This window comes from Histoplasma capsulatum (assembly GCF_000150115.1).
Source record: "Histoplasma capsulatum G186AR genomic scaffold supercont2.2, whole genome shotgun sequence".
NCBI classification, from domain to species: domain Eukaryota; kingdom Fungi; phylum Ascomycota; class Eurotiomycetes; order Onygenales; family Ajellomycetaceae; genus Histoplasma; species Histoplasma capsulatum.
In genome coordinates, this window is record NW_025544802.1 from 1,824,103 (window position 1) to 1,838,362 (window position 14,260).

Consider the following 14,260-nt stretch of genomic DNA (forward strand, 5'->3'; position numbering starts at 1 on the left):
GGGTGGCTTGGGTCTAACGCCGGCCATCGAGATCGAATGGATAGACCTCACTGATCTCTGTAGAGTGGACGTGATTCTCAATCTTTAAAGTCGTTTGTTGACTGTGGCAATTTGACATTTGGGTAGTCATAGGTGATTTCTGATCAAACACGAGATGTCGAGATTGATGAGTTTCTGGGCTGAAGTCCACCCCTTGAACACCATCTTTGGCTTGGATCAGCTTCGTCTGGTTTGGACCCTGGAATATCAATGTCCATTAAGTCAACTTCATCTTTTTCCCCGGTCGATCAGCTGCAGCATCTCGAGGTGCCTTGCCATGCAGTTCATCCAAAATATCGCGATGACCAGCCTCAATCATTTCCTTTTCAATTACGGCTTTGGCATCCGCATCCTCCGCCGCCCGTCTCCATTTGGTCACCCAGACAACTCTATCCCGGTTCGTAATGAGCTTTCCCACTAGATCCGGGTAATCGTAATCAAAAAGTTCCATCAGGTCATTTTCGACATCACGAAGTTGTTTTTCATTGCCGTCCTCTGATTTTTCGTCCATCATCCGCAAGGCCTCCTGAGTCTTTTCTTGTTGTATGTGCGCGTCACTATAAATTGATCCAATCTCTCGCTGGAGCCAATATGCATCGATTTCGCGGACTGGGACGAGATTGGCGCTATCTTTAGTTTTGTCATCACGAGATGCTTCCACAGCGCCATCGATTATTATTTCTTCGCCCGGTGTTCCCGCCTCGTCCCTTTCGGCTACGGAACCGCCAGCGGTTGCAACCTCCTCTAAACCGGGTTGATCCTCTTCATCAGACATGTCCTCATCGGATGGCTCATCAGCATCTCGAACCTCGCGAGCCATATTATCTTCGTCTTCGTCCGATTCATCGAAAACCACGGCTACACCCTGCCTCTCATCCAACTCTTCTCCATCCTGGACACCATCTGCACCGCCCTCCATATTTTCATTTTCATCTTGCGCATCGTAATCTGTAATTTTTTTCCCTAGATTGACCAGCTCATTGAACTCCTTCGCTCCCATAGAGCTTCCAAGTAGATCATCAATCTCCTTTTTCTTATCAAAGTCTTTCATATTTTCATCTTTCAAGAGTTCCAGTACAGCATCTGCTGCACTTCGAATGACTTCGTGAGACACGTCTCCTAGGTGATTTACAGTCATGGTAAGGATCAAATCATAAGTTGCTCTTGTCGCAGGAGTCCTCGGTCGATATTTTAGGCCTTCGATGAGCGCATCCGCTGCTGACAAAATACCCACGCCCCTCAACTGTGTTTGCTCCTCTCGCTTTCGTTTTCGCTGTTCCCGCCGCAACACATCTTCGCCTTCTCTAATTGCGCCTCGTTCGACATTCTTTGGGGTAACTGGGGCTTTCTTGATTTTTGTAGCATCCGCACCTGAGGCTCGCGTGCCCATATCCTTGATATTAATGCGACCCGCAAGAGACTCCGGATCGCCAGTAACCTCATCTGTCCGGCGAGTTACAAAACGACGGTCCGCCTGGAGAACCAGGTTGGACATCGCCGAATATTTGTACTGCGAGACATTATTTGGATCCGCCATCTTGACCGCTGTACTGGGTTATTATTCAGATATGTTCTTTTCTCGCCGGAAAACCGTAGCTTTATGAAATATGCCGTAAAAGTCTGCGAATGCCTGCAGACAGAAACCGGAATAACGATAATTCAGGAATCAGGCCGCATCTTTTAGAATAGGATGCGAAGTTCAGGCTCGAGAATGCTCGATTCGCAGATGTTGAATGCCGTAGAGAGCGGTTAAAGAGTCGAAAATCTGTCGAACCGTGAAGCTTTGATGCTGGTCGCTGCTTAAGGCCAAAAAGGGACTAGTGAGCTTTAGACACCCACGACGCGGCAACGCTCTAAAGAAAACGCGAGGGGAGATGATGCAGCAACGACAATTTGGATATGGTAGATAATGCCAATTAACATTGGACGACAGTTGAGACGCCCTCTATTGCCAATTCACTCATGTTGTACCCCTGTCCGAAATGCTTCCCAGCGTCCATTTTTGCGCCGGGGATGGCTTCCCCTGGAGCTCAATCGCGGCGCAAAGCGAAAATCTACAGTCAAACTTCAAGATCTTCCACAAGGACGCTTAGAACCAATGGAGCCATATCCTCTTTCCGTTGACGATGCTCCTCAGTATCCAACGGTGATACAGGGGGCCAAAAACAATATGCTAAAGTTTAAAAACTGTGTACTACTTACGAGAGTAGGGAACTTTTACGAGGTATGTATGCCTATTTCTCTGACCTGTTGAAGAACTAGTAGTGATTTGTACTCTCTTATTACAGCTCTATTTTGAACAAGCCGAGGAATACGCTACGCTGCTGAATTTGAAACTCGCCCAAAAGAAAACAAGCGCGGGAGCTGTGCCAATGGCTGGATTTCCCTTTTTCCAACTGGATCGTTTTCTTAAAATACTCGTCCAGGACTTTAACAAATACGTTGCCATTAGTGAGGAATTTGCCAACGATGTTGTTGGTAAAGCGAAGTCCGGGGGATTGCAATTCGACCGTAAAGTCGCTAGAATCGTTACACCAGGAACATTGATAGACGAGAAATTTATGGATCCTTACGAGAATAACTTTCTACTCTCAATATATCTAGCCATAGTTCGCTCAGAAGATACGGAAATAGTGTCACCGGAACAGCATTCTTCTATTTCATCTTCGCAACCCATTGGCCTCTCTTGGCTAGACTTATCAACGGGTGACTTCTTTACCCAGCAGACCACTGCGCAAATGCTACCCTCTGCCCTAGCCAGGATCAGTGCCAGGGAGATAGTGATAGATCAGAATGTTGGAGCAAAAATTAGACAAGAACTACAAGCTGTTGTCGGACAAGATAAGCAGCATCTGATAACTTCGTTTCGTTGTCCAAGTGAGATGAGGACTTTATCAGAGTGGGGTTCCATTTTTGAGTCGTCAATACCTCTTGAGGTGGCTTCCACGTTCACTGCGGAAGAAACAGCGGCTTGTAATATATTGCTGGAATATGTCCAAGTTCAAACGCAGGGAGTGAAGATGAAACTTCAAGCGCCACGCCGCAAGCATCTAGATGAGTCCATGTCTATTGACCGTAATAGCCTAAGAGGGCTTGAGATTTTAGAAACTGCTCGAGACGGGCTTGGAAAAGGGAGTCTTCTTCATGCTGTGCGGCGTACTTCCACTAAAAGTGGAGCTCGACTGCTCAGGGACAGGCTGAGTATGGATCTTTTGTCCCTCCTGGTTAGGTTTCCTGATAAGCTAATAAGGCTTTCCAGCTTCGCCTTCCGCTTCGTTACATGTTATCAATGAGCGACTTAATTTGGTTTCCAAGTTCCTTGATGATGAAGACCTGCGCCAAAATGTAATTCTCCTCCTTAAACGCAGTTTCGACGCTCAACGGCTAGTTCAAAAATTTTCATTGGGCAGGGGGGATCCAGACGACCTCATTTGTCTCTCGAAATCAATCCAAGCGTCGCAAGAAATAAAATCCGTTTTGCTCCGTAATATCAATATGTCTTCTGATCAATGTTCCGATCGGGAATCCAGCCATAATGTGACAAGCAGTTTGCACTCCATGCTCGATCGTCTAAATTTCGATGGTCCCGAGGCCCTTTCACAAAGTATACTCGCCGCAATAGACGAAGAGGGGCTCTTGCAAAAACAAAGAATCGAAGATGATGCTGCTACAGATGCTGCAGCTCTCGCTCAAGAAGTGATTTTGAACGAAGGGTCTTCAGAAGACCTAGCAGCTATACCTAAGCATGCCAGAGGACAACGAAGTGGTAGGCAGAAGGAATCGAACTGCACCGAGGAGGTAAATAAAACCACATGGATCATGCGCCGTGATGCAAGTAGGAATTTGCGGAAGTTGCATGATGCTCTTGATCTCCTTGCAGTGGAAAAGTCCGAACTAACAAAGAAGTTGCGTGAGGCAGCTGGAACCGATAACCTTAATCTCAAGTGGACACCTGGGCTTGGCCATATTGTCCACATGAAGGGAGTAAAGGCATCTCAACAGTCAGTCGAAGCGTTGGGAGCAACGCGAACTGTCTCTTCCTCAAAATCGACACGTTCCTTTTATCTAAGTTCCTGGTCACAGTTGGGAGCCAGAATAGATGATGCAAAATTCCACATACTATCTGAAGAACAGCGCATCTTCGAAGAGTTACGTCAAGCAGTGATTTTGAATCTTGTGAAGCTACGCCGAAATGCCGCCGTCTTGGACGAACTCGATGTTGCATGTTCATTCGCCCGCCTTGCTGAAGAACAACAGATGGTGAGGCCCGTCGTCAACAACAGCAAGTGCCACAAAATAGTGGGTGGCAGACATCCGACAGTTAAGCTTGGGCTTGAAGAACAAGGGCGCCCTTTCGTTAGCAATGACTGTTTCATTGGGGAACAGGAACGGATATGGCTCATAACGGGCCCAAATATGGGCGGTAAAAGTACCTTTTTGCGACAGAATGCCCTCATTACGATTCTTGCGCAGGTGGGTTCGTTCGTGCCAGCGGAATACGCAGAGATTGGCGTCGTGGATCAGATATTCAGCCGCATTGGTGCTGCTGACGATCTCTTCCGAGATCAATCCACATTTATGGTGGAAATGTTAGAAACGGCGACGATTTTGAAAAGTGCTACAACACGTTCCTTCGTGATCATGGACGAAGTTGGCCGGGGGACGACGCCAGAGGATGGAACCGCAGTGGGATTTGCATGTCTGCACCATCTCCATAACATCAATCAGTGCCGCACTTTGTTCGCCACACACTTCCATGCACTGGCGGACATGACCGCTCAATATGAACATTTGGGTCGGTATTGCACAGACGTAAAGGAGGACTCCTCAGGGTCCTTTTCTTTTGTACACAAATTGAGAAGGGGCGTAAACCGCGAGTCCCATGCTCTGAAAGTCGCACGACTCGCAGGTCTCCCGGATGTTGCGATTGACGTTGCGAAGGATGTATTGCGCAAAATGTCCGATAGTGGAAGTCTTCAATCAAATGGGCCAGCCTCAGCTCGTGACAGAGCTACTCAGGGGCGCTCGTGATATATAGATTTTTGTGATACTCGTTTTATACCTCTCACTTTCTATCTCAAGTTATTGTCATGATTATTCAATTGCCTCCGAGATACTCAGCCGCGTTAACAATGTGAAATCCGACTAGCCGAAAATTTACTGGTCATACACCAAATTAAATTATCGCTCATAGTTTAGCCACCTCATCTTCGTACTCCTCCATCTCCCTAATATCCACATCCACATCCACATCAACAACAAGTCCCTCCTCAAAGGAGACTTCCTCACAATCATCCTCCGCAATCCCATTCATAAACTGCACCACCACGAAATCAACCCGACGCCTCCCCACCACCACCATTGGCGCATGCCACGTGCCAGTCCCATACGTCACCGCTTGGCCACCATGCGCAATGAACGCTTTCATATTCCGTATATCCGGCGGATCGCGAATGAGAACCTGCTCCTTGCAACCCTGAGCATTGACAACCGTAGCCTGTGCCGTCTGGCCATGCAACGACGGCGCCACGATCACTAAGTAACTTGCGCTAGGATTTTCATCATCGCCATCGTTGTTGCCATCACGAGCTCCCGTAGACAACGATTTATTCCCATTATTTCGCCGTTTTCTATTCACAGCAGGTGGCACACCAAGCGGAATAAAAGTCTGCGTAGTATACGGGTGTCGCTCCAGAATCTTAACGTCGAAGCATCCACTAGCAAACTTCCGCCCCTGGCCCCCCCGCCTCCTCAATGCCCGCGGGAAACATGAGAACATGCTCATGCGTGGATCCGCGTCCTTCCCGCTTCCTTGGGTTTCAGGGCATTTGCATTGGTTGTAGCTATTCTGGAATACGGAGATGGGGCTGTATTTCAACGCAGTGGATTGGTTGGCGAGGATGGGAGGAGAGAAATCGAATGAATTGGAATTAGCGTTGGCCAGAGAGGGAAGGGAGGAGGCAGAAGGCGCGCGGGTGAGGGTTGCTGGTAATGGGCTGGATATCGCGGTGCCGAAAGCTTGAAACGAGGATTGGGCGAGAGGGGAGGTGGAAATTGTTAATTTCGAAGTGGGGAGAATCGGAGGAGGCATTGTGCGTATTATATTGGTAAAATGTATAACACGGATAATTGATGTTTACCCTTGAATTGTAGATAGAGGTTTAAGCATCGACAGATAAATAACGGAGTTGAGCTGTGGCAAGCAATGACATCTGCCTTCTTATCGATAAGGGAAGCTTGGCAATTAATGCCAAGGTCACATCGGGCCAGAGCAGCCTCCAAGAGATTCTAGCTTTTAGACCTTCTCTCTTGAGACCTATTCAAAAAGCAAGCAATACTGGAGACGGTATGTTATATTCAAATAAAATGAAGCAAATAATAATTAATTGGAACCGACGGCTTCAAATGTTATAATCGGATGCATCGGCCGATGACCGCGCACCATCGCACCCACTCCCGAGTTTGGCATTTGCTGGAAACACTGGTATAGAATTCAAACAGTTCAACATGATATTACCCAATCTCGCTGCAAATGGTTTTTATCTTCCCCCTATTCGTCCTGGATCTTGGCTACCACCTTATTTGATCTTCCGGCCCCCTTTTGCTGATACTGGTGGGCCTCAAGTGCATCTTCAAAACCCCCTTGTCCCACCAAATCATACGGGGGAGGGAATAATTGGTTCTCATGTTCGAACAGTGCTACAAATACTGGAATATACTCAGCGAGCACCTTGTTGGTATGTTCTGCATGTGGTCTTCCAATAACTGCCAGTTCAACAACTTTTGTTTTGACCCCTTCGAAGTCGGTTATCCCACTCCTATTATTAACCCGGATTAGTTCAGAGTTTCCACAGAAAGGTGAAAACCTCACAGTTTTGACGGAGCCCTTTGTTTGATTGATATGAACTTACCAAGCATTTGTCGAGCAGAACAGTTTTGGACCTTCCTCAGGGAGCCTTCTATATAACTCCTTCGCGAACTCATCACCCGATGCAGCAGCATCAAAGACCCGATGAACCTTGCCCTTGGTGATAGAAAGGACCTCGTTGACCTGCTCGGCTATTGACATTTTATAGTCAAACACGGCTTCTGCGCCTTGGTTTTTAACGAGCTACAATGTGAAGTTACTACTTTAGGGTGATGCCGCATAAATTTATAGATGGGCTAGGATCATACGAACAGGGACCGAGTACGCGGAACTCGATGCCATCACTTTATACCCACAAATACCAAAGAGCTACGGGGCCCGTTAGCATGTCAATCGGATAAATAGAGAAAGCAGCCTGGGAGGGATAATGCCTGCCTGGATCGCAAATTTCCCCACAGAGCTAGCCCCTCCTAGAACAATAGCCCATTCGCCCGTTTTCTGAGGTGCATGTTTCCCCTCAAGGACTTCCTGCAAATTTGGCAATTTCACGTCAAGGCAGTCGAATAATGCTAAGCCTGCAGTCTGCTCTTGAAGTGAGCTTTCGTTTATATAACATGATATCCTACGTTCAGGACACCTGATCGCGGAACAAACTGAAATTACATACCTCCAGACCAACACCTATCGTGGCAGCTTCGACAAGTGAAATGTTCTTCGGCTTAGGTATCGTAATTTTGGCGTCCATCAATAGCTACATTGCAGGCGCAATATATCACCTATATTAGCTGGGAAAAATTCACGATGGCATTCCAGAATCAAAACCTAGCCAATCCATGGCATGGTGCTGAGCTCAGCAATGAGGTCACAACACTTACATATTCCTGCCCACTATTGTATCCAGGATATCCTACACGTGTGCATCCACAAACATGATCGCCAACTTTAAACATTGAGGCGGCATTCTCGCCGACTTTTACCACGACGCCTGCCACATCGACTCCAAGGAAAAGTGGCCATTCGTGAACGATCACTCCTGATGACTGCATCATTCCATCTCTAGACACAGATAGGAATTATTAGAGCTGTGTTGAAAATCGTCTACGTCACTCTACCTCTAGAATTCGGCTTTCATTCAAAAAAAAAAAAAAAAAAAAAAAAAAAAAAAAAAAAAAAGAGAGAGAGAGAAGGGGGGGGATTCAATAATATGAACCTTAAAAGTAAAGTCGAATATTAAAAATAAAAATGGCGCGCTGATTCTCTCTCTCGCGCACTAAGTCAGGCACTTTCGCCACACATCATTGCAAGCGGCCAAAGAAAGATAGAAATGTAATAGAAGAAGTACAATGGACTAGATATAATGGAAGTGGGAAGCTTCATGTGGGAAATTCAGGCCTTTAAGGAGACGAATACTTACACTGGATTCAGGCCCATATAGATCGATTTGACCAGTATTTGGTCAGACGATGGCTCAGGGACATCAAGATTGTCAACAATTTTGAAAGGCTCGCCAGCCTTCTCACAGATGATTCCCTTCATTTCTATGTTGAAACGAGTTTGCGTGATATTGGTGAAGGTATAGAAGGATGCGGGGAGTGGAGGTTTATGGGAATAGAGGGCGACAGCAAGTTACGGATGTTTAGAGCGAACGGTAAGAACGAACGGAGCGGGGCGAGCGTATGAAATAGAAAGTCCTGCTAGAAGGAAACTGTCAAGCTTCATCGATTTGTCAAGAGAACGTCAACTCTAGAGCCCTCGTATATCAAGTGTGTGCCAGCCTTCCCCACGCCAAGAGAACACCCGATTGAAACCAAGGCTCAAAAGTTTGTGCTTCAGGCTGGGTTGAATCGCTGTCTGGGATAGCGATAGGTATTGGCAATCATTATTTTTTTTGACAAAGGGTTGCAACCTTTCGATATTAAGCGAAGCGCAAAAGAGGGGATACGTTAGATCTAGGCCTTTCTCCCCCGCGTAAGAGTATTTAATTGGCCCGTCTTTCATTAAAACTTCTAAAAGAAGGTTCTCCATACCAGGATTTGGAGTGATCATGGGCCAAGAGAATTCATTATAGGTTTTGATAAATGGCTGGGATGTCAAGGAGTGCTTTCTAATCCGTGACACAGTATATGATACAATAATCAATAAACAGCAAAGAAGTAAAGAGAACCCCCGGAAAAACCAAGTGACCAACACGGCCAAAAATACAGAAAATATAGAAAAAAGGTTTCCATGAATAACCCCCTCTCGAACTTTAAGAATTTCACGATTCAGGGTAGTGTAATCCCTCCAACATCCAATGGATGATAGGCTGCTCATCACCGATCGCAGCGGGATATATATAAAGGAGCGGGTTTCAGGTGATCCTGGAAAGGCCAATTGCTCTATATAGTCGTTAGGTCGCTGAGCTGTTGACGGGCTTTCTATGTGAATATAGAAACGAGCGATTCAACATATAAACCCTTTCTATAGTGCAGCCCGATTGATATTCACACATTCTATAATTCTCATTTGTTGTGTATTAACAGAGTCCTTAGCGAATCCCAGTGATCCGAGTCCGCATAGCTGGTTCATGGTTAGCCAAGCTGCTCGTATGCTTTCGGAGATGGAATAAAATATATGTATCAAACCGATTGACGTACATGTAGGTCATGCTACTCCGTAAGCTTGACTGGATAGCTGCTGGGTGCCAACGGAATATGTACATGACGAACGCCCAGCTGAGGCTGGCAAAGGCTGGCCATGCATTGGCGTATATTTTATCCCTGGCTTCTGGGGTTATAAGATGCGACAGCCTATGTGTTCCGGGTTCAACAGATATCTTCGCCATTGCAAGCATCACACGAGCGAAAATATATATCACAATCTAAAGTGAGGTTAATTTCAGAGACTCTTTTGTTAAGGTGGCTAATCGATTGGAGCAAAATGCTGACCTGTTTGCTGACGCTCCCCCGCGATTTGCCAAAAACGAGATAACCCCCCAGGAGCCCGGCGACAAAGGTATCGTATGGGCCTTCCTTACCCCAACCATTTGGTCCTATATATTTAAGAGCGATCATGGTGGATTTGTAGATAGTTGCAAATAATGAAAGGTTCCGTGCATGTTGTCTTGTGGCTTTGAATACCAGCCATGCTTTCTCTCGTATACTAGGCAGTGCAATGCGATATGAATAAACCGGATAATAGCAGTGAAGGGGTATATAATTGAAGGCTAAGGTGCATGTTTGGGGAATATGGAGGTTTTTAAATACCTTCCTGAACGGAAAAGAAATATCATCCTACAGTTATAAGTAAGAGTTAGCCTTTGAATCTGGTTAATTGCCATAATGTGAAGCAAATACACATCCCGAATTACAACGCTGGCCATTGACTTACACCAAAGCATGAGGAAATCGTATCTTGGCACCGTAGACGGCTCCATTCCGAGCGCCTTTAAGGACAGCTAAGAACGGCGCGAAGTCAGCGTCCAAGACGAGTTTATCAAGTTTTTCCTATTGCAACTGGTTAATGCAATGACATTCGGCGATATTTAGCAATAGAATCACACACAATGAGAGAATCCATGGTCTCCTCCCAATTCTCTCGACCTCATAGGCTGGGCGAGTGAGTGGCGGAATTCGGCCTTCAGCTTCTACCATTTGCCGCTCGTGAAAGTCAATATGGCTTCAATCCCGAACGTGCGAAGGCAGTATAATGACGGTAAGGGGGTTGATATTTTCAGCAGTCTGAAGAAAACTCATGAACAAAGTTCGGATGGACGAAGAATCAAAGAATCGCGGCAGAGATCTTGTCCCGCAGCCCTCGGCATGTGAAGGCCTTTGCCGACAAGCGCGCAACAACGTCACTGCACGTGACTTCCGCGCTTGGAGCTGTGCTTGGACAACTGCCACCACGGATCGATACAGTCCTATTGACGAACATTAATAGATATGCCGAAGCGGCTCACCCAGGAACAAAGGCGCGCTGTGACTGCGGCACTGTTTCGCCAGGAGCCTTACCCGGATATTGCTGCCGCCCACGGTATATCGGAACGACGGCTTCGAGGCATTGCGAGCTGCCTGCGAACATGGGGAACTACGCATCCTCCGAGAACTAAGCCAATGGGGAGACCAAAGGCAATCACCGATGAAAGCCAACAGGTAGGCTGCACTCTGTCCCTCAATTGTGCGACAACGTATCAATCAGGCCTTATAATCACATGTGTAACATAGGGTCTTCGAGATTTCGTCAATGCTCGGCCTCTTGCTAGCCTTGAAGAAATGCAGGTTCATATCCAAAACACGTTCAATATAAAATGCAGTTATCAATCGGTTTCGCGTCGTTTGAAGGATATGGGATATAAACGCACCATCGTCCAGCGAGGCAACCGATCCCTAGAAAAGAACAACATTCCGGAACTATCTGATACGGACAAATTGCGACTTCAAGGTGATCCAGCTGCAGCAGAACTTTTGGGTAAGACAAAAGTCATATATGCATGGTTGTTGAGCCCGTCTAAATCTGGATCGAAGCGCTCGAAGCTCGTTTCTCATACGAAGACTGGCTTTACCCAAGAAAATAACAACGCGAGCAATGGACAGCTTTCTGAAGACCTTTCGGATGATGGGCGGAATGAGGCAGAAAGCCTTGATGGCTTGTTTTATGGGGATAACTCCGTTTCTGATTCGATGCCAACGCCAGCCGTTCCTTAACAGCCACCCAACAGCTTCGTTCCAACCGATATATTTTTGTTTCGACCTGTTTTCCAGATCTGAATCTTTAAGTCTATATTTTTCAATATCACATCCGGGCGCATTGGCGCTTTGAGAAATGGCTTACGTATTTATATTCATTTCTTCGGATTTACCTCAATAATAAATATATATCTATATATATAGATAATTTTTTTTTTCAAAAAGCTACATTCACATCCATCAATTCTTGTAAAAATCCCGCTGCAAAACCAGCCAGACCAAATATAAAACGCCATACTAACACCTATTTAAAAATGAAGAAAATCCACGAACCCCATTCCTTGCGTTAACCCACCTTCACTTTTTTTCTATTATCGTCATCAGTCATCTCATCCACATCCATAAGGTCCACATCATCATCACCATCACCATCAACAGCAACAACACCAGCTCTCCGTTTCAGCCCTTTCATTTTCCTCGTTTGCAAACCAGTAAGATCCTGGCGACCAAGATGAACCCGGCCAATCTTATCACCAATAGCATCCATACCGATATTCTTTTTCGTCTTCGCGTCCTCATTCGGCCTCTTTCCTTGTTTCATAGCCTCTTTCATGACGTCCTGATCCGCCTCTCGCATCCTTCCAATTCTAAAATCAAATTTCGGCCCAACTTCATCCAGCTCCACACGCGGAAGCTTTTGCCCACTTTTTTTTGTCCGAATCTTATACCACCTCAAATGAATAACAGGCTGGGATCCTTCCACAGGCTCCTCCGCGGCAATCGAGAGCAGATACTGTAAGCCTTCCACATCAATCTTATCTGTCTCCTCCCCTTTAAACATATCCAAAAATATACTCTTCAGCATCGCATAAACAGGCGATGTAGCGTCCTCCCACGCACTGCCAGCAAATAGCATCATTGGCTTCATGCCAACCCCAATATTCAACTTCATGCTCTTCATCTCCTCCTTTCCCATTTCATTCCCTTGGTGCCCTTGACCAGCGAGCAACAGCATCTCACACATATCTAGCACCTTGGAATTATAAATACGCACTAGCGTTACGCAGTTGGGCCGTTTCTTACTGCTGCTTCCGAAGACAACGATGCCGCATTCGTTTTTCCCAGCAAGGAACTCAATTCCTTCGACATTCTCGAAAGGATGGATGTTTTCGTTTTTCTTAGCAAAGAGGACTGAGTGCGGTTTCGTGAGGGCATGGAATGTTTTAAGGACGGTGTTCAAGGGTAGGGGACATTTGGGCCCGTGTAGTAGTAGGGTGCGCTTGACCGGCTCGATGAGTTGAGGTTCCCGCGCCTTGAGAATACGCGCAGTGCGCGGGTTTTTGGGTTTTCTGTAAGCAATTAAGTTAGCTTTGTTGAATGTATATTTATATATTTTCTTTTCAATTTTCTTTGGCGTTTTCGATCGGTAGGAATAAGGGAGAAATCTAGTGTCTGGCGTGGATAGGAACCAAACAATTGGACGAACACATACACTTCTCTAAGCATTGGGAAAGGTGGAGCATATGTATGTACCCAGATATACCGCCCCTGAGATTGTGCAAGTCGGCCTTTTTCTGAGAGAACGTCGGAGGTCTGGTATATTTCATTTTCGGCAAAATACTAATTCTCAACCTTTGTTTGGTTAGCTCGTCGATTCTCCGAGAATGATGCTGATGTGCAAACAATGCAAACTCCTCGAAATTCGGCTAGCTACCCGTGGACCGCGTTTGCTTCCTGCTTTGGAATCTTGCAGCATATTATCATAACAACTTGAATGTATCTAACAACTTCATGGCCATATCGCTTCACGAAAATAGGGGAGAGAATTATTAGATTCAGCCAACGTTGCCTTATCTCTCTCTGGGGACTCGTACCCGGGGGTTGTGGTACCAAGGGTTTCAGTTTTCGCATTTGAAACTCTAGAGTCTGGATTGCTCTGACATCCTTCTCTTCATAACTAACTAAAATATACAGATTAGGCTCCCTTCAGATAAGTCCCCCCCAAAAAAAGCTACTAAGTTGGCCTCCAGGCCTAGCAATGGGATGAGATCGACAAACTCGACCTCAGCCGCCGGACTCACTAACCAACCTCGCTTTATCCAAAGCCAGCCCTGAACTCTTCTATGAACCAAAGCGCTCATTTGCTACCAATTAAATCTGGTTTATGTCCCAGCTTGCTCACAAAAGGATTTAATTGCATGAATTGTGGAGGATTTGAGATTGTTGCAAACATTCGTGCATGCAGGAGCATCACCTTCTCATTCGGTGAGAGATTACATATATCTCATCTACGGTAGCTTAACGTGACGAATCTTTAAACGAGTTACAAATGTGAACCTGTTAACTTGATATTGTTTGTAGCTGGAGCTGTATCAAGCAGCATAAATCTTCACACTTTCTGATTTTTAGTTGAGACAACCACTGTTTGAGATTTCGCCAGCCTCAATGCGAATTTACTCCATATCTCAACACGGGCACGGGTAACTGGGTGGTCAAATATTATATTCTCGTTCGAAAGCATGAAAATCTAGGCTAATATGATACCGCTGGTGTATGGCCATGGCCATTTTCGAATCTACAAGCCATGTTGAAAAGGGAACACCGCCTTCAAGAAGTGGGCGGGCAGTTGGCTTAATCCCCTCGTTCCCCTTTGAATGGAGGACATCTCTCCATGATTTTGTTAACC

General features: G+C 46.0%; 7 protein-coding genes across 7 annotated transcripts in view; 2 read left to right on the forward strand and 5 right to left on the reverse strand.

Annotated features, from left to right (window-relative positions):
• Positions 1–1,576, reverse strand: part of HCBG_01833 (pre-mRNA-splicing factor brr2) — a gene marked incomplete at both ends in the record, with an annotated part of 9,925 nt that extends 8,349 nt beyond the window's left edge. Inside the window, one exon of the mRNA XM_045428882.1 lies at positions 267–1,576. Within this exon, the coding sequence (XP_045290668.1) occupies positions 267–1,576 (1,310 nt within the window). The remainder of the gene's footprint in view (positions 1–266) is intronic.
• Positions 1,577–1,948: 372 nt separating this feature from the next.
• Positions 1,949–5,070, forward strand: HCBG_01834 (MutS2 protein; the record flags this gene model as incomplete). The annotated part of the gene is made up of 3 exons (XM_045428883.1): positions 1,949–2,263; positions 2,328–3,240; positions 3,299–5,070. The coding sequence occupies 3 exons, from the start codon at positions 1,949–1,951 to the stop codon at positions 5,068–5,070; spliced, it is 3,000 nt and encodes a 999-aa protein (XP_045290669.1).
• A 279-nt stretch (positions 5,071–5,349) lies between these two features.
• Positions 5,350–6,130, reverse strand: HCBG_01835 (ureidoglycolate hydrolase; the record flags this gene model as incomplete). Its single annotated transcript, XM_045428884.1, has 2 exons — positions 5,350–5,356; positions 5,430–6,130. The coding sequence occupies 2 exons, from the start codon at positions 6,128–6,130 to the stop codon at positions 5,350–5,352; spliced, it is 708 nt and encodes a 235-aa protein (XP_045290670.1).
• A 459-nt stretch (positions 6,131–6,589) lies between these two features.
• On the reverse strand, positions 6,590–8,443 carry HCBG_01836 (uncharacterized protein; the record flags this gene model as incomplete). The annotated part of the gene is made up of 6 exons (XM_045428885.1): positions 6,590–6,857; positions 6,951–7,150; positions 7,220–7,276; positions 7,575–7,658; positions 7,783–7,963; positions 8,322–8,443. 6 exons carry the CDS (start codon positions 8,441–8,443, stop codon positions 6,590–6,592), a joined length of 912 nt encoding a protein of 303 aa, XP_045290671.1.
• A 965-nt stretch (positions 8,444–9,408) lies between these two features.
• Positions 9,409–9,960, reverse strand: HCBG_01837 (peroxisomal membrane protein; the record flags this gene model as incomplete). Its single annotated transcript, XM_045428886.1, has 3 exons — positions 9,409–9,466; positions 9,544–9,767; positions 9,835–9,960. 3 exons carry the CDS (start codon positions 9,958–9,960, stop codon positions 9,409–9,411), a joined length of 408 nt encoding a protein of 135 aa, XP_045290672.1.
• A 600-nt stretch (positions 9,961–10,560) lies between these two features.
• On the forward strand, positions 10,561–11,679 carry HCBG_01838 (uncharacterized protein; the record flags this gene model as incomplete). The annotated part of the gene is made up of 3 exons (XM_045428887.1): positions 10,561–10,600; positions 10,829–11,040; positions 11,113–11,679. The coding sequence occupies 3 exons, from the start codon at positions 10,561–10,563 to the stop codon at positions 11,590–11,592; spliced, it is 732 nt and encodes a 243-aa protein (XP_045290673.1).
• Positions 11,680–11,710: 31 nt separating this feature from the next.
• HCBG_01839 (ribosome biogenesis protein RPF2) lies at positions 11,711–13,178 on the reverse strand (the record flags this gene model as incomplete). Its single annotated transcript, XM_045428888.1, has 2 exons — positions 11,711–12,923; positions 13,067–13,178. 2 exons carry the CDS (start codon positions 13,078–13,080, stop codon positions 11,921–11,923), a joined length of 1,017 nt encoding a protein of 338 aa, XP_045290674.1.
• Between the last annotated feature and the right edge of the window lie 1,082 nt (positions 13,179–14,260).